The 27,496-nt window shown below is 56.6% G+C and overlaps 4 protein-coding genes across 4 annotated transcripts; 3 read left to right on the top strand and 1 right to left on the bottom strand.

Moving 5' to 3' along the window:
* Positions 1 to 311: 311 nt before the first annotated feature.
* Positions 312 to 7,311, top strand: BESB_016560 (translation initiation factor sui1 protein; the record flags this gene model as incomplete). Its single annotated transcript, XM_029360371.1, has 14 exons — positions 312 to 373; positions 817 to 1,060; positions 1,702 to 1,931; positions 2,210 to 2,317; positions 2,597 to 2,966; positions 3,211 to 3,302; positions 3,733 to 3,838; positions 4,337 to 4,613; positions 4,941 to 5,019; positions 5,395 to 5,576; positions 5,754 to 5,916; positions 6,271 to 6,345; positions 6,697 to 6,820; positions 7,201 to 7,311. 14 exons carry the CDS (start codon positions 312 to 314, stop codon positions 7,309 to 7,311), a joined length of 2,223 nt encoding a protein of 740 aa, XP_029216347.1.
* A 1,770-nt stretch (positions 7,312 to 9,081) lies between these two features.
* On the bottom strand, positions 9,082 to 16,284 carry BESB_016550 (DEAD/DEAH box helicase domain-containing protein; the record flags this gene model as incomplete). Its single annotated transcript, XM_029360370.1, has 12 exons — positions 9,082 to 9,187; positions 9,512 to 9,664; positions 10,208 to 10,345; positions 10,628 to 10,867; positions 10,942 to 11,557; positions 12,008 to 12,094; positions 12,453 to 12,618; positions 12,866 to 12,936; positions 13,523 to 14,086; positions 14,556 to 14,615; positions 14,952 to 15,041; positions 15,339 to 16,284. 12 exons carry the CDS (start codon positions 16,282 to 16,284, stop codon positions 9,082 to 9,084), a joined length of 3,237 nt encoding a protein of 1,078 aa, XP_029216346.1.
* Positions 16,285 to 17,638: 1,354 nt separating this feature from the next.
* Positions 17,639 to 23,426, top strand: BESB_016540 (uncharacterized protein; the record flags this gene model as incomplete). The annotated part of the gene is made up of 11 exons (XM_029360369.1): positions 17,639 to 17,826; positions 18,512 to 18,588; positions 19,112 to 19,203; positions 19,851 to 20,084; positions 20,229 to 20,264; positions 20,763 to 20,830; positions 21,150 to 21,303; positions 21,850 to 21,895; positions 22,202 to 22,400; positions 22,901 to 22,965; positions 23,296 to 23,426. The coding sequence occupies 11 exons, from the start codon at positions 17,639 to 17,641 to the stop codon at positions 23,424 to 23,426; spliced, it is 1,290 nt and encodes a 429-aa protein (XP_029216345.1).
* A 1,390-nt stretch (positions 23,427 to 24,816) lies between these two features.
* BESB_016530 (uncharacterized protein) lies at positions 24,817 to 27,469 on the top strand (the record flags this gene model as incomplete). Its single annotated transcript, XM_029360368.1, has 3 exons — positions 24,817 to 25,962; positions 26,292 to 26,642; positions 27,158 to 27,469. The coding sequence occupies 3 exons, from the start codon at positions 24,817 to 24,819 to the stop codon at positions 27,467 to 27,469; spliced, it is 1,809 nt and encodes a 602-aa protein (XP_029216344.1).
* Positions 27,470 to 27,496: the final 27 nt, after the last annotated feature.

Raw genomic sequence — 27,496 nt, 5'->3', positions numbered from 1 at the left:
TCGGCATTCGTCTTGCGCTTTGTCGCTGCGAAAAAAGTCTCCGTCGCGACGCCTGAATCGTATCCCTCCTATCGCGTCCGTCATCCTCTGCTCTGCCGCGCAGCCTCTGCTGGCTGTGCGTCTCGTCTTCTCTCCGCGCCTTTTTCGCCCCGTCTGTCTGTCTCCTGCACCGAAATTCGCAACCTGTCGTGTCCGTCTTGCGCCGCCCACCGCGCCGTCTGTCCGTGCGTTGGCTTCGAGCGAAAGGAGATCGAGGCGCGGCCGTCGCAACGAACAGCCTTTCGTTTTCCACCTCTCACGCCGTCTGCACCATGTTCAGAAAGAAGGCCGGGCTGGGAACGCAGAGCCTCCTCGGTAACAAAGACCGAAAGAAGTACGCTTCTCTCTTGCGCTGAAATCAATCGCCAGCCGCCTTGCCTCCACGTCCGCCCCCGCAGCGATAGGCTCTTCGCGGGGGTAACCGATCTGCATTTATGTGCCGTTTGCTGAGGGACTAGTGCCTTCTCGAGCATGTCCGCCCTGCAGAGTATTCCGATAGAAAATCTACTCAAAGTTATACACATATATATGTTTATGTATATATGGATCGCGGATTAGAGACAGTTCCGTGTGTGTATGTGTGTGGCTAGCTTGGTGTCTCTCTTGTCCTTTTATCTTCCGGTCCCTGCCGATCGAGGAGCAGCGGCCTCCTCTCGATTCCCTTCTCGACAGAGATGCCCTGCGGCATCTGCGTGGCTTTGTTTGCTTGTTCGGGCATGCGTGTTTTACTCTTCTCCCGATCCTGAACCCGGAGGCGCTGTCGCCATCTGTCTTCAGGCTGCGCGACCAAGCGCTGAAGCTCTTCCCGAGCTTGTCGGAGTCCGACTTCGACGCGCTGCTCCCCCCGAAGGAGGAGATCTCCGTCGCGAAGCTCCAGTTCCCGCAGACCGCGGCGGCCTCTGCGGCGGCCGCGCCGTCGCTGCCGGCGCTCCTGAGCGCCACAGGCAGCAACCGCGGCAGCGTCTACGCATGCAAAGGCGAACCGATCTTTTTTGATGTCAACGGGCTTCTCATTCCTTCGGTGAGAGGGAATTTTGACGGGCGACAGCCCCTCTGTGCACCCGGCCGCCTCGAGGTCAATCTCTCTGCGGGTCTGCGCACCGCTCAAAGTCCAAGGGGGTTACGGGGAGCTCGACAGGGGCCAAACGCCCCCTGCATCTCTCTCTCGATATGTCGGTCTTTTTCTCCACCTTCGTATTTGTCTTTCTGGCTCTCGTTATCTGTCTGTTTCCTTCTGTCTATCTGTACATCTAAATGTTCATCTCTATGTGTATATCTGCAAGTCTATATCTATATCTGTGTGTCTATGCATATCTACCTGTATCTGTCTACCTCACTGTTCATATCGTTGTCGATCTGTCTACCTTAGCTGTCTATCCATATCTATCTACATATACATCTAAATGTCTATCTCTCTATCATTGTCTGTCTGTCTATCCTTATCACATTACCTACATGCGTAGATCGATGTCGAGCGATGTCTCAATCCGTACGCAGGCGTGCGATCGCGCCTCGACCTCCATGCGCGACTCTCTGCGGTTCTCCTCAGTCGCTCTCTGTGGCTGTCTACGCATGCGTGTGAATCTGCATTTTCGTGCGGGGGCGGGCCCTGTTTTGATGCGCACATGTTTGTGTGGCTGCGAGCTCGGCGCTGTGCTCCAGGTTTACGCACTATGGCGTCTGCCATGCATGCTGCCGACGTTTGTGGTGCATGCGCCGGTCTCGTCCTTCATTCTCAAAGGCGCAGACCTGATGCTGCCAGGAGTCATCTGGCGGCTCACTCTCGAGGGTGAAGACCAGCGAAAGAAGGTGCTAAACGCCGAGGCGGAGAAGCCTGGCAGCCTCGCGATCGATGTGCAGCAACTCTGGGCTGTGCGCGTCGCCGGAAACAAGTAGGCCGAGACGTACATGGGAGAAGCCCACGTGTCTGAGGAGGGAAAGCCACGGGTCGCCCTATTAACGGAGGAAGGCTACTGCCGCGAAACGCAGTTCAGGTCTGCGGTGTGGCCCCGCAGAGCGGCCTCGCGCGAGAGGGGCGACGCATACTCGTCACTGGACGCTCGAGGGAGCCGACTGGCGTGGCTGCTCGCGGACTCTCGGTTTCTGCAAGCAGAATCTTGAGCGCGCTGAGAGACTCAGACGAGGCTGTGGCGCGCGTGTGTGTTTTCAGATACCCGTTTGCCGTCGGCCGCAGCGCCGTCGCCGCGCACTCGCTTCACCACCTCGCAGGCAAAGGCAAGGCGCTAGAGATCATCCACGCCTTCGGCGACGGCCTCTGGTAAGCCGCACTCCCTTCGTCCGTCCGCACGCCCTCCTCTCGCGAGGCGAACATGCATATGTGAGTATTGCTAAATCTCTACATCTGTATACACATCTGTAGACGTCTGTATATACTCATAAATATATGTATATCTGTAAACACCTTTATAAACATTTACGGTTATAGTGTGTGAGGACGCATCTGGTTACGTCTGCGTGTGCAGACTGTCTCTTGCCATCTGTCGCGTGTGCGCGGCGTCAAAGTCTGCGCGCGGGTGCGAGTGTGTCTGCCTCGCAGGCAGTTGGGGTCGCAGTCATCGCCGAACAGTCTCTTCACCGCGAAGCAGATCTTGGGCGCGGCCGACGACGCGGAGACCGCAGTGTCCCTCGCCAGCGTCGCTCCAGCCCCAGCGGGCGAGGCGAACGAGCCCGCGGCGCCCGCATGCCTTGAGGGCGACGGCTGGGACGACGGGAGCGGCGCCGCCGACGAAAAGCCGGCGGAAGAGGAGACCGCTGAGGACGACGCGCCCGACGAGCCCGAAACCCCCACCAGAGAGGCTGAGACGCCCTCCATCGCCGAAGGTGGAGAGGGCGACAACGCTGAGGAAAACGCTGAGGAAGACGGAGAGAGGAGGTCGCAAGCACCCACGGCCACGCTGCCCCCGGAGGTGAGACGGCGCGGCGAGAGTTGCGATCACTGGGGCCGGGGCGGGCGGGCGGGCCGGGGGGGGGTGGGGTGGGCTGGTTTAGGCTGGGTTTTTTCGCCGTGTCGCCTGCGGCAAATCCATTCCCGCCTTGCGAGCCTTGTTCCCTTCACGGGTCGCTTGCGCACTGTCGGCTGCTGAGTTTCGATCAAGTGTCTGACTGAGGAAGCATCCACGTTTTGCGGGTATTGCGGCGGTGCGCATGCAGCTGATGGACGAGTACCTGAGGCTCTGCGCCCTGGAGATTCTCCACGCGATCTCCGACGACCAACTTCCCATGGATATCTCGGCGCTCAACAGGTGCGCTGCGCGGCGTCTGAATCCGTCAACACGAAATTCAGACACACACATAACATGGAGATCGGAAGTTGCATGTAACGGACTGCAGGCATCAATATCAATAAATTCACGTATGTCAATATATACGTGCATATGTTTATATATGTAAATTCATATATATTTTTGCGCGTGAGTATGTTGATGGGCCTGGACTTTTACGGCAAGCGCGTTAGAACTCCTCCAGTGGTCGCCGTCGCTGCAAGACTGGCATCTGAAGTCCGCGATTCGTCGTTCTCTCCGCGCATGTGCGCTGCCGAAGAGCGCGCAAGTAGAAGGTCTCTCAGAGGCGGCTGAGGGTACATGCGTGCCTGGAGGCCCGCATGCGGCGGCGTGGAGTCTGCGGGAGGCCTGCAGCGCCGGATCGCGTTCGCCTCTCCATTGTCTGCCACAGCAAAATCGCGACCGACGCGCCGGCCGTCTATGTCGAGAAGCTACGCGGCGAAGGCAAGCTAGCGGCCTTCGTCCCCCCAGACGTGCGGAAGGCATCGTACAAGAAGGTGAGAGCGGCGCGCCTCTCGCCTTAACCGCAGAAAACGCGCGTCAGACAGTGCACGCATGATGGATCGCAAAAGGCCCCTGGGCGACGAGGGGGTTCCAGGAGACGCGCAGAGGCTTTTTAGCACTCGCGCCGCGTTAGGCGGTAGTGAGATGATTCTCTCGCGTTTTCATTCGAACTCACATATGCACATCTTTCTACGTGTGTATCCCTGTGTTTATATGTTCTACGTATGCACAAATACGTATATATATACATGTGTGTGCGTATTTACCACCGTGGTTCTAATTTCGGGATGTAAATATGTAGTCTACGTGCCTATCCGTGTGTTGGTATGTCTTATACGTGCACAACTACATCTATATGTATATAAAGTTGCGGAAAAGTATTGATTTAGAGAATGTAGAGATGTAGTCGACGTTTCCGCGATGGTCCAGGGCACTTGGTGCATCTGGTGTGTTACGAGTTATGAGGTGCGCATGCGTTGTCGCGTTCGCAGCTGACCAAGTTCGTTCAGTCGCTGTCGAAGAAGAAACTTCTTCAGACCAAAGAAGTCCGCGGCGTTGTCTCCATGGTGAAAGTCAATCGCAAGCACCCTGACTACCTCGCCTACACGCCGATTCCCGAGAAAACGAAAAAGAAGATCGCCGAGCGCATCGCAGCCACGGAGGCCGGCAGCGGGGCTGCGACCCAGGGAGACGCTGGGGTGGAGACAGCTGACAAGCTCAAGGCAGGCGACGCGTCTCCGAGCTGTGCGCAGGGCTGCAGTGGCTCTGGTAGGCTCATTCGAGGGACGGCCGTTATCAGGAGGATTGTCGAGACAGACGCAACGCGCCGACGATACTGTAGGAGTCCTGCGTGGCTTCTGAATGCATACATGTGGATAGCGACCTAGATGGATAACTCTCTAGGTGCTGGCGCCGCATGCAAACTGGATACCCATTCCCTGGCTCCGCGCCCTGCCGTTAGCCGCGTCGTCGCTCTGCCCATGCGGGTCTGTGGCTGTCTATGTACTGCGATGTTTCATCGATTTATTTTTCTATGCGCTTATTCCGCGGCTCACATAAAGAGAGGCATGACATTGTGTGCTTGTGCGCATGCAGGCCCGTTGGTGCTGGAGTTTTGCGTCCCGCCACAGAAGCTCCTCAAGATCTTCCAGGCACTGGACGTCCAAACTGGGAAGTAAGCGACACGACATCTCGCCCAACACTCAGTCGCACGCACCGGATTTTCATCTTTTTCATCCGCGCGTCTGTCTCTCTCGTCTGCTTCGCTATGCGACCTGTTCGCCCCAGTGCCCTCCCCTGTCGCTAAGCGGCGGCTGGTTTGCTCTGCGTCCTCGCCTCCCTCTCCCCTCTCAACTCAGGCGAGCCATGAGCGTTTTCCTCTGACGCCTTCGCGACCACGCAGGGGCGACGCTCCTCAGGTGTACTGCCCCGGGCCACTGTGACGTAGCGGACGTGTCGAAAAGGTAAAAAGTATCGTTTTCTCTGCGTCTTAATGCTAGCTGGGCTTGGGCGGCAATCATGTTCGGGCGCTGCCTCGCTTTGTGCGCAGAGACATTTTCTTCACTTTCACCGAAGCGAAGGAGATCTTGACGCGGTACGTAGAGGCCGTTGAGCAGGCGCAACAGGAGAAGCGCGAAGACGATGCTGCCGCATCGCCGATGGACAAAGGGAAGAAGCAGTCCGGAGGTCGCGGTGACTCGCTCGTCCTGGACCCGCTCCTTAAAGAAGCCCGTGAGTGAACACGAGAGACGAACGCGAGGGCGGAAAAAAAACCAAAACTTTAAACCCTAAACCGTAGCACGTGGGGGAGGGGGGGGTTGTGCCTGTTGCTCGCGCGCCGCTCCTCCGTCGGCCTTCTCGGAGCGAGCAGCGTTGGGCTGTGGCTTTGCTTTTTGTGCGCATTCGCAGTCCTTTCAAAAGACGAACTCGCCGAGCTGATGGACAGAACGAGCGAAGTTAAAATGAAGAAGGAGCAAGTGTTCTCCCGATGGCAGGCACTCCTGCAGCCGTGCCATGCCATCGTCCCGCCCGGCGCCCCGGAAGACTTTGACGTCACCAGCCTGAAAATCCAGTACGTTTGCCGAGGCCGTGAACGACGCAGCGTCATCGCGCGGTTCCGCGTCCACGCGAACCTAGCGGCGGCGAGCGCGGAACGACGCGCGAACGTCAACTCGCATTACAGGTCGCCTGCCTGTCCGCAGCGGCGTTGCAGCGCCGTCGAGACTTGCCATCGCCCTTGAAAGAGACAGCAAGCGCGGTCGCGGCGTGCGAGGATCCGCGCATGCGCGTCAGTACCTACTGCTGATATATTCTTTTGTATGCCAGTATCTAACTGGCCTTTCGAAGCCTCAGAACTCTCCTTTGTTCTGTCGTTTCGTCTCGAGTGAAGCGTTCTCTGAGTGTGGTTTCTATTTTGTGGTTTCAGCAAGGGCCCTTGGCAGCCGGTGAAGATCACCGTCGACGACCGGTTCGGCGGCAGGAAGCATATCACGTCCATTGTGTAAGCGCAGAGAGGCGATCCGTTCACCAAGCGTCAGACGGCGCGCCTCCAACTGAGATGCTTTCGCACACCTGATAAGGGCTTAGCACCTGCGGTTGGGCAACTCAGTGCAGGCTGCGGAACTGGGAGAGTGTGTAGCACAGAGGGCCGCTTTCGTGGCCGTGTCCCTCTGTGCTCACTTTGCTGTTCCAGGCACGTTTCGGCGATGTGAGAGCGCCTTCGAGGACTGTCGCAGAGGCCTTTGAAGGCGCTGCTAGCGTTGAGGGTTCGGGTCTGGAGTCGAGCGCGGCACGGGCGCGCGGCTCTTTCAAGGTCTTGCGGCACGCTGTGGCGATGCGCTGTGTGACTCAGAGGCGTCCACGCCTTCCTGTTGGATCCCAAAACCGTCGCTGAATACTTGCAGAGGAAACTTGCATCGGCGGCTTCGACGTACGCCCCTCCTGGCCAAAAGGAGCAGAACGGCATCATCGTTCAGGTGAGCCGCGCCAGCGAATCCCTGAGCCCTAAAGCCTAAAAATATTCAGACGCGTTCCTTACCGAGCAGGGCGACAGCCCCTCCGCAGCTGTTAAGGGGCGAGATGGAGAGGCAGGCGTGGCGGCCGGCAGTGCTGCGCAGAGCACCGCTGAGACTCTCAATAAATGACGGTGAAAGTGTAGAAACATAAACTGCGAAGCTTGCGACTTGTTAGCCAACTCTAGCTTTTCCTCAGATACAACACCGGCTATTACTGGGTCAGCTTTGCAGTGAATGGAGCGCGCGGAAACCAAGAGAAGAATGCTTCGTGCGTTGCCGGAGACTCCTACGACACTCAGCTTCAGGAAGGCAGGCCGCGAGTGTGAATTCTTTGTGTGCAGGGAAACATGGCGACGGCGGTGGCAGACGCTCTGGTTTCACACTTCAAACTGCAGCGCAAGTACCTCCTTGTCGACCAGAAGAAACCCAAGTCGGGCGGCGGCCGAAAGTAAGCGCACTCCGCGTCGTGCTTCCGCGCCTACGTCTCCCCCCCCCCCCATCGCTCGTTTTTTCGCTTCGTCCTGAGCAGGCCGAAGGAATCGGGTGATCGCTTTCGGAACCCGCGCAGGCGACTGCGCCGCTTCTTTCCTTCTGTCTCGCTGCCGTCTCTTCTTGGCTCCAGTCTTGCTGGCAGGCGGCGCTCCACGCGACGCCTCGGCCGCATCGGTGCATTGTTTTGTGAGCAGCGCGACGAGCGTTCACCGTTGAAGATCTTCGTTTGTGTCAGCAAACACAGGCACGCGAGACCGCGCTGCGCTTATCAACCCTGCGGGGTCATCGCAGGCCTGCGTGACTCGCTCCAGTGTCTTTATCATGCCCCCTCTATCCGCGCTGAGCTGCGCAGAGCTCAGTCGCAGCTCGCGCTTGCCTCTGGATGCCGTTTTCTCTTTGTTTGTTCCTCCGTTTGTGCTCCCGTTGGATGGTCGCCTTCTGTCTTTCTCCGTCTCATTTGCCTGGGAGTTTCCCCAGCCAACAGGTCTTGATTTGAGTTTTTTGTCACAGCGAGAGGCACGAGTCACGTAACTCCCGCAGAGAATGCCCTGCGAAGTTTCTCGCCGCTGTCCACAGAAGATCGCTACATGTCGCCTCTCCCCGTCTGGGAGCCGCACACGTCCGCAGGTCATTGCTTTGTTGCAGCCACACTGTCGTCTGCCTTAGCTAACACTCGAGATGAGCTATACACTTCCGATCGCCTCCCCCCCTGACCCAGGAGACTCTCTGTTTCCGTGGGACGCGCCGGCGCCCTTCGCGACCCGGAGTGCCTACGCAGTTAGCACTGTGCGCCAACAGTCCAGCGCTCTCTCTGAGCTTCATAGCCCACCAACCGTCTCTCGAGCTCACGAGTTGGGAGTATATCCGTTGCACGCGGGAAAGAGCACGGCGCCGGGGGTCCACCCTAGACATTGGCGCGGTAATCAACACTGCCAATCGAGCTCATCTGCGGGATACAGCCCGCCGTGTTCTGTAGAGACAAACAGGCGTTTGCGTTGCATCGTTCACTGAGATGCGTAGAGCTACACACGGGTAAATACGCTTTGGGCGAGTACCATCCATGCCCCATCCTGCATTATGCGCTGACTGCCACTACGCTCGCGCCTCGAGCGCACACCATGCGCCTGCAGCATCAGCAAAACGTTTGTCCATATATGCATGCGTTAACAGATATATGTATATTTATGTATAGCCACAAGTGCCGACGTAGTCGTGTAGATAAGTGAAGTTAATGCGTGTAACTGTGTGAAGCCCGTTGGATCGGGCTCGCGAAGCCGAGCAACGAAGACGATTGCACTAATTCCGAGGAAGTCAAATTCAACAAGGCAGGAAACTCCTCTATGGGGGTATAGGTAAGCTGGCTCGATAGAAAACACAGAGCTGCATGCACAGAGGGAGAGCCACAGTGAGCGCGACCATTCCAGGCCTCTGCGCCACGGACACAATTATCGTCCCCGCCTTTCAGCTGTTCTCTCAAGCGTGAGACAAGTGATGTATATCATACGCATACAATATACCCCGAAATACGATTATCGGCCGAGCGTAGCTGCTACCCCATGTGGTCGGGTGTGCATTTCTGTGCAAACAAGACGTCCGGAATAACAATGACAGCACATCTTGTATTCCTCTGCACACACTCTGTATATATATATATATATATATATATATATATATATATATATACATATATACGTCTAGCAACCCCATTGCGGCTTCCAACGCGGGGCGGCTTAAAGCGCCAGGAGCTGCGGAGGCGGGAGTGGACTCTGCGCGTCGAGCCTGCCTTTTGCTTCGAGCGCGAGGCATGCGCTTAACTGCTTCAACAAAGCGGCATATCTGGGAACACGGAAGACAAGACGGGGGAGACACGCGCGCGTCAGATAGCTAGACCAGCGGCGTGGAAACTGCCTGTACCTCCCCGGCTATGTTCCTGTTCGCCGAGTCCAGTGCAGGTAGGCGCTACACACGCCGCGCACCACTGTTGACCTCTGCCGTAGCCCACTCCCCTATTACTAAATGACGCAAAAACTGCCACCTGTTGGCATGCGTCCATCTACAGCTGTCTCTCCACTCAGTCTACCGTGGCTGGGCACGCGACCCTCTCCGTTTGCTCACTGTCCAGCACTGCCAGGCGCTGCGCCGCACGTGGATTCGGCTCACCCCTGCTGGAAGCCTTCGTCTTGCCTACAGAGATCCACGTGAATCTCTCGCAGAATCTTCCAGAGGTGCGCGTTTTTCTTCTTGATCATCTCCCTGAAGGCCCGCATCTGCGGCGGAGCGACGAGCGTCACGCAAAGACCCTGGGCGCCGGCCCTGCAGAAACAGAAAAAACTCGCAAATCCGAAAGCGACGGCGTTTGCGGAGCGAGCGGCAGACGCATCCTTGTCAAAAATCTCGAAAAAGGGTCTCTGCGGAAAAAACCCATCCGAAAGATGCAAGCGCTCAACCGGCCGAGCTGTCACGCCGAGCCACGGAGCGCGGCGTCACTGAGACAGCTGCAAGCGTGGCAACAGTGAACGTCCTCCGTTTGGGATCTGCAGACTGCTAGAGATCGCCTTCGCCGCGCCTCGCATCGATGCAGCCCGGCGACAAAAGCGTGTATAGACAAGGCGAAGCCGCTGCTTGGGTTTAAGGGTCGTCCGTGACTCTGTCAAAACGTGCAGGGCTTTGAAGATCGTGTGACGGCGTACCAAACATATTAGGCGAGCTCTGAAAGAACGTGCTGGCGCCTCTGCACACGTCACGGACTGGCGCACTGGGTTGAAACGCTCCTTGCCCGCCAGCCACCGAGACAATCCAGCCGAATCCACCCAGGCTTCAGCCTCCCGATACCCTCCTCTTTGAAGCTCGCCTCACCTAGCCGATCGCCCCGAGCGGTGGACGTAGGCCTGGACGTGCTGCGGCGCGTCATAATGGAAAACCGCGTCGAGTCCCGCCACGTCGAGACCGCGCGCCGCCAGGTCACTACACACCAAAATCTCGACAGCGCCATGCCTGCGACAAACATGCAACTACGCGGCGAACACAAATGGTGAACGAGAGGCGCACGCCTGGCGCACAGGCGAGCAACAGAGAACCGACGGCGGAGAAGCCCATTCACGCAGAGCCACGCGCAGCGGACCACGCCACCCAGGGCCGCATGAAACACTCCAAGAGAAACAGTACCCGGACCTCGCAAGACACAGCGCGAAACAAGAGACGCTATCACCAATAAGAATAGGCTATTGACTATCCGTGCCAGTATCGAGGCGCCCACAGACTCCGCCTGCCACGTACTTAAACTGGTTGAGCAGTTTCATTCGCGCGCGTTGTGTCAAACTGCTGGAGAGCTCGCGGATTCGCAGCTGTACGTGTGCCTGGCCTGAGACTGCCGTTGCCTTCGCGGCCTCCTCGCCTTCTCCGTCTGCCGCCTCATCTTCCTGAGGTCCCTCCTGCGCCACGGCCTTTTGAACCGACGCTGATGCCGATCGAGACGCGAACAAGCCGAGAGGCGGCAAGGCCAATGGCGCCAACTGGCTGCAGAGAGAACAGAAAGGCAAATCGAAACACGAGGGAAAACAATGCGGCTCCGCAAAAGGAAGATGTTTTACCACGAGAGAACGCGGCTACGCTTGTCGGAAGAACACGAACATACCACCACGACAGAGAAAAGAAACAAGACGTGTGAGAAAGCCCAGACCAGGTGCCAAGGCGAGGGCAACTGCAGTCCAAAGTCAAACGAGATGGAGGGAAGAAGCTGCAGCATGCCGCGTAACTCTGAAGCTGGCGCTTGCCTGTCTGCCGAGCGCTCAAAGTAGAGCTGGAGAAGCCGCGTGAGGCGATGCGTGGAGTCACGCGTGCCGCAAAAGACCAAAGCCTTCAAACTCTTTTTCTTTTTTCCCGGCTCCTCCTGACGGCCGCCACCGGGCAGTTGTGCCTCGCGGCTCTCGCCGGTGTCGTCGCACTCGTCCGCGTCAGACGCCTCATTCGCGTCGCCCCTGTCGTCATCGGAGTTGCCTGACCCCGCCGCGTCCGCCTCCGCCGCCTCCTCTGCGTCATCGTTGCCCTGCTCAAGCGTGTCAGGCTGCAGATCTGAGGCTCCCGGTGCAGGCGCATGCTTCAAGCTTCGCACTAGGTGCAGCAGAAGCAACACGAGGCACAGCGGCTTGTCGCTCGCGTCGCATACCACGTACCGCTGTGCCAGAGAGAGCGGCATAGAATAATGACCTGCGAAGAAGAGAGCGAACACCCCCACACGCCACAACGTAGGCACGCTTGCGACAGGGCACCGAATGCGAAGATACATCAAGGCTTGAATGAACACCAGCAACAATGAAGCCAAATCCCGATACCAACGTCCACGTTGTGATGCACACACGCACCGTGAGCACGTTTAAACAAAAAACTACACATATGTGACTATGTATATATTTATACGACAACGCCGTGTTTAGGTCGCGGCGGCTTCTTGCCGGAGTACGACACAGAACGATCGACGTGCCAACACTTGGCAAACTCCCAGCGAGCTGGGCAGTCTCTTATGTGCGTGCAGATGCAATCGCGCCATGGATTACACTCCAAAAAGAATGACGTAGACACTTTTAATGATGCTCGGCTGGACAGAAATACGCAGAGATGCATCGACGTCAACATAGGTAAGCGAGTGTTTGCAGTTACCGCTTGGGGTCGAGAGGACGAAGAAGGGCCGCGTGAGGTTCAGCGACGCGAGCGATTTCGGATTCTTTGTCATCGTGGCAGAAAAGGCTGATGAGAGAAAAGTAGAACCATTCACCAGACACCAGAGCCCATAAACACGCGTTGACGTGTTGCCACACACACACATAATTGTAAATCTAAATATATAGGTTCGAACCTATTTGCGCAGAAACTGGCATGCGTATGGATCAGTTTTCGTGCGTGTCGCGTGACTGCCCAGCGCGGCGGGACAGCGCATGCAGCAGACCCTCTCTCACTGCCTGCGTGAGCGCCTCTTCAGGTGAGCCATGGCCGTCCGACGCATAAAGAAAACCGCATCTGCTCTATACAGAATATACATATATATGCACGTGTCCATATAAATAGGTAAACAGTAAGCCAGTCAAAACACTGAAATGGAGCTCACTCAATTTCTGCAGAGGGAGGGAGGCTGAAGCGCACAAGGACGCGGAAAAGGTGGATGCGCACGACGCGCCGGCGAGGCTCGAGGCGGCGGCAGGCCGCTGCATGAAGCAGGCGTCCACGCGGAGACGATGCAACGCCTCTACTGCCTTCATCCAGTCATGGTAGGGCTGAGCATGACACAGATGAGCCAAGGCACCAAGGGCAGTAGAGAGCTAGGCCATGTATCGTTACTATCATACCACACGTGGCTATCGTCTCTGTATAAAGGTACCGCCGTCCGGACGATGCCCTCTGCCCTACACACGCGAACAACGAACGCACCACAGACATATACGCAGAATTCCCGAGACACCCGCCAAAAAGGGCGGACGCTTTCGCCGCCGGGCGACCTCGCCGAGTGCGGGCGCCACCTACCTGCCTGACGAGACGATCTGCTTCGTCAATGACGAGCCACTGGACGTCATCCAAGCAGACGCGCTCGTCGCCTGAACGAAGAAAAGGCTTAAGCGCGCGGACCTCGACACAACACGGAGCGACGCCAGAATGCAGAGCAATCGCCCCGATGGGCACGCGCGCGAACGGCGGCTTCGCTCTGCACACGAATCCACCTACCTCTCTCTCTGCTATACTTCGTTTCTGCATCTGTCCCTCAGTCTACCTATCAGCCTCCCGATCGATGTGTCTAGCGCCCCATATATATATATATATATATATATATATATATATATATATATATATATATATATATATATATATATATATATATATATTCTGCATGATACCGTCGCTCTGAGGCCTCGGCCCCATTCTCCAGGGGCCTCTGCAGCCACTCTACTACAAATGCGTTTCACGACTTAGGAGGGGGCTGTGCAGCCAATTTGCTGGTCAGCGACACGCCAAGCCAAGCGGTCTCTACGCAGTAGAAGGCTCAGTCGTTCCACCTTCCAGCTCGCGCGCTACGGTAACTGCTGTGTTTGAACAACGGTTAACCTTTCCGTTTCCTTACGTAGCCAGGGCATGCAGTACCAGACAGATAACAACTGACGGTAGGGCGCCTGGTCGGCCTCTCACCGTAGAGATCTCGTGCCTCGTCAAAGAACGCGGCCTCTTTCGGGTCGCTAAGCCCGCCGCGGCCGAGCGCCTCGCTGTTCTTGCTGCGAACCGCCGCCCGAACCAACTCTGTGAATTTTCCCGGCGTGCAAATGACGACGTCTGGCGGAGAGGCTGCGGCTGCCGCGGCCGCCGCGGACGCGGATGCCGGCGAGGTCGGCAGAGCGAGCGCCGAGCCGCGGGGCGAGGCTTCGGATTGCAGCGAGAAGAAGACGTCTCGGTTTGCCGTCGCGGCGCCGTCGGCCGATGCGGCGCTGCCCCCGCGCGTCGTGGCGTGACCCGACAGCTCGCCAACGAGACAGGCGACAGAGATATCCCGACAAAAGAAAGAGCCCTGGCTGCACTTCGCCGCAGAGCAGGGTAACACCTCGGCTGCACGCGCCTTCCGCAGCCCATGCGAGCTCTCCGTGTCTTGCAGAAGCAGAAACGGAGACGCGTGGAAGTGCCGAAACCGCGAAAACTCCTCCGCGACCTGCGCGGCCAACTCGCGCGTCGGCGTCAAAACGACGCAACGCGTCGTGCGAACTGAACACACTCGCCAGCACGCCAAGAAGAATTCGACTGCGTGCAACAGGGTGAGTTTAGAAAAAATAATGCCGAGCGAACGAACCCCCGCGACCGGACGACAGTTCAGAGGCGGCGCGGCCTGCAAGCACGCGGAGGCCGCGCGAGGCCGCTGTCAGGCTCAGGCCGTACCGCGACAGGCGCGCTTTGCAAAAAACTCGAATCTCGAGGACCATACAACGGCGCAGCCTGCGAGCTTCCCAGCTACTCGACAAGCCTGCCAGGCCCCCGACACAACAGGCAGACTAGCGACGGCGCAGGAAAGGCGCTTGTCTTAAAGAAACGCACGCCGCGTCGACGTCCTCGGCGCGCACGACGCTATGCGAGTGTCTCCCCAGCCGCACGCAGATCTGCCGACACCCGCGGAGACTGAGCCAGACGGCGAGCCGACTGGCGGTAACCGGGAGTCACTCTCAAGCCCGAGACTTACCCACAGTCCCCAGGAGAAAGCTGACGATCGGCAAGACGTAGCAGAACGTCTTTCCCTCTCCTGCGGCGACAAACAAACACAACGTGAGCCACGCGCCTCGCGACCCGCTGCCCCCTCCCGTTCGGTCCGCGACGAAATCGAAATTTACGAACTTCCTCAAACGAAGCGGAGACAGAGCCGACGCACGCACGGCCAGCCACACGGATGCACGCCTCGCGTGCCTCACATCCCGCGGTGCAGCTGCCGCCTTGCCGTGATGTGAACACACGTAGATAGAGACGCAGTATACGCGGCTCGAGCCCTCACTGGATCCGGTGAACGCCGCGGGACGATGCACAGGTGACCGCCTGCCAGGCGAGGAAGGACTTCTGTCAAATGCGTCTGACCGTCGCCTACCTGTAGGGGCTGATACACAAAGGTCGCAGTTTTGAGGGTCGTAGGGTTTGTCGATGCAACGCGTCAAGAAGCTGACGACGGTTCGCTGGACTGCGCGCACACGCCAGAGAGGCAGCAACCGACGCCAACTGCCCCCCAGGCGTTTTGAAATCGCCGGCAAACACTCCACGGAAGTCCCTCAAGCGCTACGCAGAGCTCAGGCCAGCCAGATACAAGAAACGCCCATGCGCGGAGCCGGAAAAATCCCTAGCTGAGGTACTACGTTACGACGCAGGAGCCTGGAGCTTCGAGTCGCACGCGCTGAAGGAAAAACTTTTTCCTGGCGAACACAGAGATACTCTGTCGCTCGCCCCGAGATCGGCTGCCCTCAGCTGAGCCCTCACGCACCCGGAAAGAGGCTGCCAATCTTCCGGCGGCGCAGCGTCTCAACGACGCAGGGGTGAAGCGAGTGGAGAATGCGCGCGTCGCTCTCGGCGCTCGCGTCGCCTTCGCTCTGCTGGCTGACGACGCAGAAACGCGTGGTGAACTCGGGCTTCGGCGAGCGCTCTTGGATGGCCTCCGCGGTCGGAGGCGACGCCGCCGAAGCCGGCTGAGAAGAACAATCTTCTGGAGAGGCGGGAGACGAGACAGCGGCGTCCGGCGGAGGACTCTGCGACTCTGCCGGCGCGGGGACTTCAGGGCTCGCTGCGGGGATTTCCTCTTCGTCCTCCTCGTCTTTCTCGACAACCTCATCGTCTGCGTTACCGGATCCATCTCGGCGCTTTCGCTTCCTCTTTCTCTTGCGTTTCCCGCCTTCAGCGCCCGCCGCGGCCTCGTCGGTGGGCTCCACAGCTTCTGTTTCTCCCTCCGCAGCCTGCAGACCCTTAGGCGTATCGCCGCCCGCCTCTTCGGCCTCATCCGCCTGTGCGCTGCCCTTGCCGCGCGCTCTTCGCTTCCTTCTCCGTTTTCCTTTTTTCGCCTCCTCAGCATCACCGTCGGCGCGGCCTTCTGCGCCACCGTACTCCCGGCTGTCTCCGTCTTCCTCAGGCTTACTTTTCCTCTCCCCATCGCCTCTCAGACGCGCCTCTGCCGGCACAGCGCCGGCCTCGCGTCCTGCGGTTGTGTCTGCATTTTTCTCTTTTTTTCTCCTTTTCCCCTGTATTTCTGCTGGCGGCGCACTCGCGGCGCCCTCGCTGCGTTCAGCTTGCTCGCGCGCGAGGCGCCGCGCTTCTTGTCGAGTCCTTCGATACTCCGAATCTCGAGATTTCTCTTTTTTCTTCTTGCCCTCTCGCGCGTCGCCGTCGTCGTGGCAAGAAGGCGCGGCAGGCGCCGCAGGCATAGCCTCGGCGCCCATCGTGGCAATTTCGAGAGAAAAGGCCTTTTTATGTGGGGTCCCAAGGCGGCGAAAAGGACGCGAAACGAAACTCTCTTTGAGGATTGACGGAGATCTCGGCTGCAAGACGAAGCATCTGCCTCAAGTTCCTTGTTCTTTGATCCAGAAGTGAGAAGAAAATCGCGACAAAGTGTCGGTGAAAGTGACTTCGCACGAGCTTGCGGCGCGCGACGCCGCCAGCGCGCGTCGAGATGGAATGCCGCGCCAACAGCCCCTATAAAATAGGCAGCTGAAGGAGCGCCTGAAACTGTTTTGATAAAGTGAAAAGCGGAGACAAAATGGGGCTGATCTGTGGAGGGGGATTTACCTTCTTCGCCTTGAAGTGGCGCGACAGAAAAGACGTTTCTTCACATGCATGAACTGCGCTGGGCCTGCATGCATGCCAAATTCTGAAGCTCGAGAGACGACTGTCTCGAAGAAACCTTCCATCTTTGTCTCTGCGTATCTCTCCGTCCACCTTGTATTCACCTTCGATTTCCGTTTTGCTGGCCTCTGCCTCTAGAGCATCTAGGCTGCTTCTGGCTCGTTCTGTAGGCCCTGTGTGTTACACACGCGAGCGAACCCTTCAGATCTTCGCGTGACTCTCTCTCTGAGTAAAGCTTCTTCTTGCCTCGATCCGGTGGCAGATCTAAGCCGGAATACACGTGTGTTTTTCTCAGGTTGTGCTCGTTTGGTCAAGAGTCCGTTCAGAGGGCTCTCGGGGATTCGCCGTTGCACTGAGCCTAGGAGCGCGCCAAGTAGACAGAGCGACCGCGAGAGATCGCCGCGATTGAGCCTCGTTTTCCTGCTTTAGCGTTTCCTACCATTTACTGTGGACTTTTTGTGAACTTTTCGTTCGGGCTCCACAGAGTTCCCTCTATCGACCTTCGTTCCAGCCGTCGTCTGTGCACCAGGCTCTTCTTTCGCTGTCTTGCAAATGACAGCCTCACCTCAGTCTCCCCCGCGCGTGTGCGGCTACGGCACCATTCGTTTCTCTACCTCTGCTTTCTCTCCTCGATTCCTTTGCTTTCCGCACTGTCTATCTTCTTGCGGTTCCCGGAATTAGGCTCCAGTCTCGTGAGAGGCCCTGCCCGTTGTTTTTGCTTTTCGATTCAGCTGCGCCCGGGTTTGGTTCACCTGCCATCGTCGGCGCAATCTTCGTTTTCGTGATCCTTGCATCCCTTTGTTGGCACTCGTTTGCTGCTCCTGTTCATCTGCGTTTCCAGCGTAGCTTCTCCTGCCTCTCTTTCTGCGTTGTGCCTCCCCGGCTATTGTCTCTTCAGTCATTTTTTCTTCCGCGTGCTCCGTTCTTTGCGAGTTTTCTACTGCCTCCGCGATGGCGCCGCCTCAGAGTCCTGCGCGCGCCCTCGACGGGGGGCCTGAACAGGCGACAGACAGTCTTCTCTCGAACCGAGTTTTCGACCGCCAGATTCGCCTTTGGGGCGTCGAGTCTCAGCGAAGGCAAGCTTGCTTTTCTCTGCGTTCTTCTTTTTTATTTCACTCGCTTTTCTGCTGTCTCTTCGTGTGTGTGCCCTGCCCTCCTCCCGCGTTTTTCTCTTGCTTTTGTCAGTTGCCATGCCTAGCCGTATCGGCGCGTCGTTCCCTTTCTCTTTCCGTGCCTCCCTGAGTCGCCTCTCATCACCACTCTCTCCCACTTCCTCGCCTCCCTCTTTAAATTGATGGTATTCGTGCGTTCAATGTCCCGTCTGCGCGCTGCACCTGTTGCACAGAGTTGCGAATGAATACTGTTTGTGTTTGTTCGCGTTTTCAACATGGCAAGCGGCCACAGCAGGACATCCAACGCGTGTGCGGAATACACTCACTGCGGCGTACCGAGGCTAGTGCATCCTCGGCTAGGGCAGCGCTGACGTTCGTTTCTTTACGGCATGTTTCTCTTTTTCTGGTTGCCTGTTTCTTCTGTCCCTCCTGTTCCTTGCTTGCTACTCCAGCGCCTCGAACCTGTCACGCAGTCTGAGCTGCGTGCAGCTTCTCCGCGGCATTAGGTCGTCTCTCACGGCGTTCATTCCCTTCTCCGGATGCCCACATTTCTGTTTCTCTCGAGTGGAATTATGACCGTGCCGTCCATGTGTGTGCTTTCGCCTGCGTGCTTTTCGTTTATTTCCTGCGCCGTGTGTGTTTTTCGCGTCAGCACCTCGGCTGACGATGCATCCCGAGAGGCTCCTCCGATGTGTTTTTCTTTTCCCTGTAGACTCCTTTCCTCGCACGTGCTGCTCGTCGGTCTTACTAGCATCCACGTTGAGCTTGCGAAAAACCTCGCGCTGTCTGGTAGGGCTGTGCGCACTTCGCGACGAAAAAAGTCGTCTGGCGCCTCACTGTCTCTAGTGCGATTCTGTCGGCGGTGTGGGAGGCGCCTGACAGAGGCGTTTGTAGTCTCCGTGCGGGTCTCCTCCACTCATTTGACTGTGTCTCATATCGGGAATCATCGTTAGCACTCTGGGAACTGTAATGTTTGCTTATTAGACTTGCGTGAACACATGAGATCATCGAATTCGACGATATGCTCCTGTGTGCCTTAATGTGAGTTTCGTTGCTCCTCTGTGAATGTCTTGATCGCCGTCCATTTCCACGGTCTGTTTCACTCCCTCCGCCACTGCGTTCTCTGCATGCGCGGCGTGCCTGTTTTGCTCGACTGGGGCTTTCTCCATCGTTTTTGGTATTCGTCTGTGCCTCGTGCGATGCGAGTCTCGTGGCGGCAGTGCATGTGCGTGGCGTCTCGGGTGTGGCGCTTTGCGTGATTCTTCCACGTTTGCATGTCCATCTTGCTGAGCTCGGTTCGCGTCTTCTACAGGCGTGCGAGTGACGCTCTGCGACAGCCGGTGTGTGGGTCCTCTCGACTTCACGTTCAACTTTCTGCTGAAGCAAGAAGCCGAAGGCAAACCGGTAAGGCTCCTTCATTCATTTTTGCAGGTCGTATGCTTTCCGGGTTTTTCCAATTCAGGCAGGGTTCTGCTGTGCCGCCTGGCTCTAGCCTGTTGCCGCGTATCTGCATATCTTCGGCGCCGTGTGGTGTCTCCTGTGACTTGTTTTTGCGTTGAAGTTGATGGCGACCTCGTTCTTCTCGTTTGCGTCTCTGCGCGAACCTTGGCATCCGTTCTCTGTCTCCGTCGCGCTGTGGCATCTCGCTTGCTTCTCCCTGCGCCTTCCGTTCGCCCGGATTCTCTCGTCTTCGGTCTCTCTGGCTCCTCTGTCTCCTCTCGTCGCCTTCGCATGCATCGCCGCTTAGCTCAGTGAGTGCCGACTGGACGTCTGATGAGCTCATCAAATCGGCTTTCAAGAGTCATTCCGAGGGCGCGCGAGATCCTGCGTTTGATTCTCCTTGCATGGCAGCGACTGATCCTGGTGGTTTCGCGTGTCGTACTTTGTAGGGTTCAGGGTATCGCTTGCCCTGCTCTCTCCATCGTCTTGCTGCGCCTTCCTTGGTCTCTCGCGCATGCGTGGACTCAGGATTCACCGCACTACTGCGGTCCGTCGCGTGTTTTTCCGAAGCCTTTTCATGCTTGTTTACTTCGCCGCGTGGTGCTGCTCAGGTGGCGGCCGCGAGTCTCGCTGGTCTCCGTGAGATGGCGCCGTTTGTCTCCTTCGAAGAACTCCCAGAGGCGTCCTTCCGCGAGCTGCTCGACTCCATCCGCGACGGGACCCCTGCGCGCGTCGCCAAGTGCGTGGACGCCTCCAAGCACCGGCGGGCAGCCGCGACGACACAGCTCGTCACGCGGTTCACGGTCATCTGCGTCGCCGCGGAGTTTTACCGTCTCCACGAGTTGGTAGGCCTGCGGGAGAACTCCGTTTTCGAGTCCAGAGTGCGGCACGCAGTGCTACGACTGGAGCGCGTAGACAGCCTCTGGACATCGCCGGGTTTCTGTTAAGCGCGTGTGTATGTGTGTGTGTTTTTTGCGGGCGGCCTGCAGGTGCATCTCGACAGCCTCTGTCGCCTTCTCAACGTCGTAAGTCGCGTCCCTCCGCATGGGGAGCGCGGGATCACGGCTTCATACGTCTGCTTGCGTGACTGCAAGACTCGTCTCGTTTACGCGCGGAGGCACCTAGCGTATTTCAGCCTTCAGCCTCGACGACGCCTCAGCCCAGACGCTGAAACGCGTCGCAGTCTTTACGCGTCTCAGCCCTTGTCATGCAATCAAACAGACACAGAGGCCACCGTGTAGTGTTTCTGGCCTCAGCCCACAGCGAAGCAGAACGTATATGCTTCCCGTCTGCAAGCTTAGCCCAGGTTTTTGTGCGTACATGCACTCCTATAGACGACGACTCCTCAGAGAGTCTGGCACGAGGCACTTTCTGCTGTCGCCTTTTTCGAGATCCTATCGTCCCTCCAACGCGCATAACGTGGTTGGACAGCGGTCACTGAGCTCATGAGGCATGCGTATGACCGTTGCGTTCCGCTCAGCTTGCTCAATGGAGTTCCGCGTTCGCGTTGCATTTGCCTGCAGGCCTTCTGCAGTTCACACTGCAGCGGCAAGCTCGGTTTTGGATTCGTCAACTTCCATGACCACATCTTGTAAGTGTCGGAGGGACAGTCAACTGCAGCACGCAGAGATACAGGGCCGACTGTTCAATTCTGGGGCAAACAGGGGACTCACGTGTCGAGCCACGCACCTGCACGTGCGTGTACGTGCATATATATAAACATATATATATATATAATATGTATAAGGACATGTGCTGATATAAAATATGTGGTTCGCGACGTGTGTTGCTGTGCAGGAGCTCATACTGTGTCATATATACTTACATATATATATGCGCACACCTTGTTACGGATATGGGAATATGAAAGGTATTCCCCTCTGTTTTTGTATAATTTTCACGTTGCACAGTCGGGTGCCGGCAGCGGTTTCGAGCGCAGGCGGCGTGGGGGCGTCCAAGCAGACTGTGAACGGCGCTGCAGCGCAGGGAGACGAGAAACCCGTGCCTTCTGAACTGAAGGAACTAGCCTTCCCATCCCTAGAGCAGATGCTCCAGTGCAACCTCGTAGGTTCATTCCAGCACGTCAGCATATATATATATATATGTTGCATATTCTCTGTACTTAACTTGCTTGATTCGTGACCTCGATGCAGCGTCTCTGAGCGGGTGCTTCGCGATTCGCTCCCAGTCTCAGACGCGGACATGAAGCTTTTTGCGCGGACGTCCGCCTCGGGGTCAGCCTGCACACGCATAGTTGTACTCGTGGGGGTGTTCGCTTGTTGGGTATGTTTGCGTTTTTTTCATGGTACCTCTATTATTTGCCTATCTGGTGCAGACGAGAATAGACGGCCTTAATGATGCTGCCGACATGGCTTATATTTCAAGCGTGAGATCTTCATTTTCCCTTCCGTATATCCACGCAAAATGTCGCCGATCTGCATACGGTGGCCGGCGCTGAGAACGCATATACATGCTTTCGGGAACAAACACGGTTGCTCAGAAGGCACCCGTTCGGCGTGTCGATTAAAGGCGACTGGCAACGGTCGGTGGAGGCTGCCTTCTTCACGTGCGCATTCGAACCCTCACGTGTGTGTTTGTGCTTGGTTTCAGGGCGGAGCTGACCGGAAAGTGGATCCTGCAATTCTCGTCTACCTGAGTAAGTATCCGCTTTCTCACTAGTTGAGGCAACAGGAAATTACCCAGGCACGCAAGCTGCCTTGCTGCCGCACAGCGAGGCGCAAACCTCGTTTCGCATGCCTCACTGCTTGCGTTTGAGTTACACACCTCGAGATCGACCTAGTCAGCTAGACATTTTCTACCACTAAGGCGTCTCTCCGTGAGACGTCCTTCTGCCTTATTTAACGTTTCGCAGAACCCGATATCTGCATGACACCATAGTGTACGTATATCGGCCATTTTTTGTACTCTCACCTTCCGCGCTTTGCTGTCATCCCGTGTAAAGCTATGCAGCGCTGGGAGGCGTCCCAAGAGGAAGCGGCTGCAGTACAGCAGAAAGAGAAGACGCTGGCACGACCGCTTCCCTTTCCTCGCTACGCGCGCGAAGCCGAAGACGACAAATTTGCGGCGTACGCGGACGCGATGCTCCGCGAGCAAGGAGGCGCCGCCACGGCTGCAGCCGAATCGTCGGCAGAGCTCATCAGGTGCGTTTTCGCATTCGTCCTGCACATCCGGTTTTGCGCTTCAAGTCTACAACTTTTTTGTGTCCAGGACAGATAAACCAGACACGCCTGAGAGGTTTTTTGCACGTAGACTGTATGGTAAATATGGATATACCAGGCGACCTGTCCAGAGACTAGGCAGACGGGGGAACGATATTCGTGCAAGAGCTGGTCGTTAGCAGAGGCAGAGACGACGTAGCTCGGCATGAATGTGGGTGGCAAGAGGCAGCCTCGTTAAAACTCATTGTAGACCTGACGGACGACTGCGGCGCATAAGTGGCTAGGCCACGTGAAGTGCATGCGTGGCCGCATATTCAGCAGCGTCCCAGGTGCTTGTGCGGCTCTCCGTGCAGCAGCTGTCAAGTGATCAGAGTGCAGTCCTGCTCGCACGGGTCGTTCACTGGGATCTGCTCTCCGGTGGGATGTCCGTGTTTCCAGAACGGAGGCAGTGTTTGTTGTGAATGCGTGCGTTCGCTTTCTAGCACCCTGCCGATGATGTGGGGGCGTCAGTACACAGTCACAGCGGCGATTGTGGGCGGCGTTCTAGGTGAGCGGAGCATACACGTAAGGCAAGAGCACTGGTTGGTTGAGGACCTTTTGAGTAAGGGTGTTGCTTTGTTGGCGAATAGACGCTCAGCATGTAGGATATTCATCCCGCTTTGCATGCACTCGTCTGTGCCTGCTTCCATACATGCATAAATCTATGCTTATTTACGTATATACATATATACATGTGTTCGTGAGAATCACCAGTCGTAGGGTTTCCTGGCGTCTTCTGCGCCTGTGCATGCATCTTGTCACCCCACGTTCCTCGTCTTTGGAATCGAGGATCTGTCGCCATTTCGTCTTATTTCTTGTTTTTGCTGTGTCTCTACAGCGCAAGAACTGCGGAAGTATATCACGAAAGAACAGGAACCAATCCCCAATTGCCTAGTGTTCAACTTGGACACTTCCACTGCTGCGGTTGCTAGTCTGCCTCCGCCGTCGTCGAAGCCTGCTAAACCCTAGATCCTAGCATATATTCTCTAATGTATCGTTGATCGCCGCTGCATCCGGTTCTACCTGTCGGACGTCGGATGCTGTGTGGTGGGCAACCTCCTGTTCGAAACATGGAACAAACGGTACCTGCAAATGACAACTGTTCCATTTTGTGTGTTGGTCATGCGCGGAGCTACGACGCTGCAGTGGCCATGTTTGCTTGCCCTGGCTCACAAGCCTACTGAGATTCACCCGATCCACAGCCCCAAAAATGCGACTAAGGTATCTCCATACTTCGCCTGCGCACCTTGCACGTTCGTCCATACGTACAGTGGTGCGCAGCCTTATAGCGGGCCTTACGTATTTGGTGGAGCCTCGTGGTAGCAGCAAACTCCGACTTTCCCGCTGTACTGGCCTTGATCCCACTGCCTCACCAACTACTACCCTACTGGCCTGGTTCTAACTTAACCTCTCCACAGAAGGGAGGTCGACTGTAAAACGTGTGGAGCACCGGAGGTACTTGGTTCCTGGGCGTCACGGGCCCAGGCAGACGGTACTGACCCGCGCCACCTTCGACAGCATCGCGGACACTGTGCGAACGACGAAGCGTCTTCGGCCGTTCGGACCCTAGAAAGTGTGTTGTGTAGGCGACTGGTACTCTGTCCGAGGATCAGCCTCGCGTTAGCATGCCAGCCGGCATGGGATGTGAGACGAAAAGTCGCTCACCGTTCGCCTACACTCGCCGTGGTTCCCCCAACTTCAGGGTGAGCCGACTGACCTTGGTACCACGCGTCAGTGCCTGCATAATACACAGTCATTTTCTAATGGAGGATTGTCGGAGCCTTTCAGATCAATCGACAATGGCATGTACGCGGGAGACACAATGACACTTGAAACTCTCGTGGGCGCCCCGGTGCAGCGCTTGTGAGCCCATTGACTTCTAGGCAGCCGTCAACGGGTCTTCGTCTCTGTACTGGGCAGTGGGAGCTTGAAGGTCCTCATTCTCAGAGCTTTGTGCCACGGGTAACGTACACCGTTCTGTGCCAGTCAACGTCAAAGATGGGTTCTGTGTTTCTTCATTTGTGAGGCCCTGCGCCGCCGACTCAACCAGCGTGAAAGGTGGGCTCCCTGCCTAAGACGGGGTTTGGAATACAGACTCGTTCTGCCCTTGATCTTGATCAGGCACGCGGTGCAGCCTTCACTGTATCGAACACCACCTTCCAAGTAAGGAATGCTTCTGTGCACAGCCTGTCTGTGCTCATCCTGGGTTCCTGGGGAGCCCTCCGATGTTCGGCTTCCAGAGCGTCTTGTCAGCCCCAGCTGCAGCCCCCGCATGGTTGTAGAGGCTCCGTCGCATGCGCGGCCCTAGCCCCTCGCACTGTGTTTGACCTGCGCCTGGCCATGATTGTTTCCATGAAAAATGGTTGACATCTCAAATACAAGATCCCTAGCGGGCAGCGGGGAGAGGGAAGGGAATCGGGATTCGCTCAAAGTGAAACTGGAAGAAGACCCGTCCCACACCGACACGCTGCCCGTATTTCCTGCTCACTACCTGCTGAAACCGAGCGTGCCCGCCCGCGAAGATGATGGAGAAGCACGAGTGGGTGAGCGCTTTAGTGGAGAATCTTGGGAAGACGAGGGGCTTCCTCACATGACCGCCAATGGTGTGATTTCTCAGGATGCCTGTGGAAAGGAAGGACAAGAACGCATTGTTTCCGAGACAGGGAATATTTCATCAAATGAGCGTGAGCTTGCTAGCCCGTGCAAAATTCCTGGAGCTGAACCGATTGGTTCAGGGGAACCTGGGGCGCCGGAGCTACCGCAGGAGGTATTGCGGCTGCTTTCAAACCAGCGTGTGCCAGCTGCTGTCGCAAGCATGGAGCTGCAAACGGAAGAGTCCAAAGCTCAAGTGCGCCACGCAGCAGGGGCCCTCGTTGCGATGGCAGACGCGTCTGACGCTGGCACGAACAATAGCCGTCAAAGCGGAAACGCGGCCAACTTTCCTGCGGGACCGACCGCTCGCGAGTCTCTCAACGAAGCTGCAGTTGACGGTATGCGTGCGGAAGACCCCCACTTCCTTGTTGAGGAAAAATGCAGGAATCGGATCAAGTCACCGATAATTCTCTGCCGGTCCACCCGAGCGTCACTCGTCGACAGCCGGCAACTTCGTCGGCATGCGAGTCTCCTCGCTCAATTCCAGACAGAGCTGGAAGGCGTCGGGCTCAATACGTCTGAGGCTGTGAAGCACCGACGTAGTTTCCCCCGTTTCCTCAAAATTTTTGGCAATCAGATGGATCCTGAAAAGCACCTTTTTCCTTTCCCCTTTTTCCTGAAAGCCGCGCAACTTGGACCTACAGACCGAGTGAACGGACGGGTGTATACTTACTCAGGAAAACTTCTCCACTTCCGAGATGAACTCCTACGGGAGTTCATTCGGGCAAAAGAGATAAATCACTTGGTGGTCTGCAACAAGTTACGGTCGCTGCCGGAGAGTCGCGCCTCTCGTCCGCTTCCTACTCGAGCCATGCAGGCAAGTGAAGGGCTGGGTATGGATACGGATGAAGGGGTATGGCCTTGAGGAAAACAGCTCGCAACCGAAATGATAGCACATACGGTAACTTTGAAGCTATTAGATCAGGGGCTGCTTTGATGTAAGACTCACCGACTTCCACTTTCCTGCGATATACGATTTGCGCCGTGCTTATGCACTCGGTCATTTACGAGACGTGTGTCAGTACAAGCGTATGAATCCGTCGGCTGTAGGTCCCGCTAGTGACAGTGCACACGAGGATCTACCATTACGGAACTCAGAGGCGCATACGCGCTCTTTCCTGAAGGTGTCTGCCAGTACATATGAGCTGCGATTTTGTCGTTGCCTCGGTTTCTGTATTGCAGGGGACGGAGTTCCTTCAGCGGTGGTTCGCGTTCGAGGTTCGGTACCTCTATGAGAGAGAGCACATCGCTATCCGAGCGCTGAAGCCGTTAGTTGACTGCATTTTGTCGCTAGAGTGTTTGATGATATCAGAGAAAAAAGAGGTGTCCTTAGCTCCTCCGCAAAACCGACAGCAAGCACTATGCACGATAAGATGTATGCAGAGCTTCTGCGCCTGTCTAAGCGGACTGGCACAAGACACACTTCAGGACACGAAGCGCGTGGAGCTGATTCACGAACCAGAAGTCATCGTCCTGGCCAGCGTGATCCTGTGGAAAGAAAAATGCGAAAGGGAGGCGAACAAAAGCAATCAGGTAAGGACAAAGTGCGTCCATCCAGTCTCGCAGTCCTCCATTTGCAGCGCATTCCTTCCCTCCAACACAGCCCTGCAAGAATCGTAGAAGCGTGCTCGCATATGTGAGAGAGTTGCGCTATCTTTTACCTATGTGAAAGGGTCCTTAGAGAGTGCAGGGAGTAGGAATTCTCGTTGACGAGAATTCCTATATATATATATATATATTGAGTACCTTGATATCGCCGGTGTCAACTGCCGCACACGATGCCCACACGGGTCTGCAGAGACGCCACTGTAGCCACTTGTATCGATCAAAACTGCGAAGAATGCGTGAGCGCCGAAGAGAAATGAAGCCGTCAGTTCCTCCAGACATGAGAGATCGCCGCTTGCGAGCGACGCAGCAGCAGCCGTCACCCACCCTCTCCCGAAGAAACAGGATCTAGATAATCGAACGACCGATTGTATTCCGGCAATTCGTGTGCAGGTTTCGGAACAAAACGGTTTCCACATTGTGGCGAATGTACGTGTTTTCAGGATCTCTTTCCAGCGAAGGCAGCCAAGGCGGAATTGTTTGATGTCGACTACCATAATCATGCTTCCGTCCTTAACGCGCATGCTGAGGATATTGCTTACATGGCGCTGAACAAAAAAGCCGTGGCGCGGTGCCACGATCTCATCGTTTCTTTCAAGAAGTTACGTGATGTTATCTGGGCGCGCCGCGAGTGTCTCGATTATATGGAGCCCCATTTTGCCCAAGATGGCGCATTAATACACAGTGTCAGGGCGTTCGAGGTGGCATACCACCATTGCAAACGCCTTATCCTGAGACCGTGCAACCTAATATAGTGTTTTTGCAGCTGACACAATGCTTGA

The sequence above is a fragment of the Besnoitia besnoiti genome, chromosome X (assembly GCF_002563875.1).
Source record: "Besnoitia besnoiti strain Bb-Ger1 chromosome X, whole genome shotgun sequence".
Lineage (NCBI taxonomy): Eukaryota > Apicomplexa > Conoidasida > Eucoccidiorida > Sarcocystidae > Besnoitia > Besnoitia besnoiti.
This window is presented reverse-complemented; position numbering and strand designations above follow the sequence as displayed.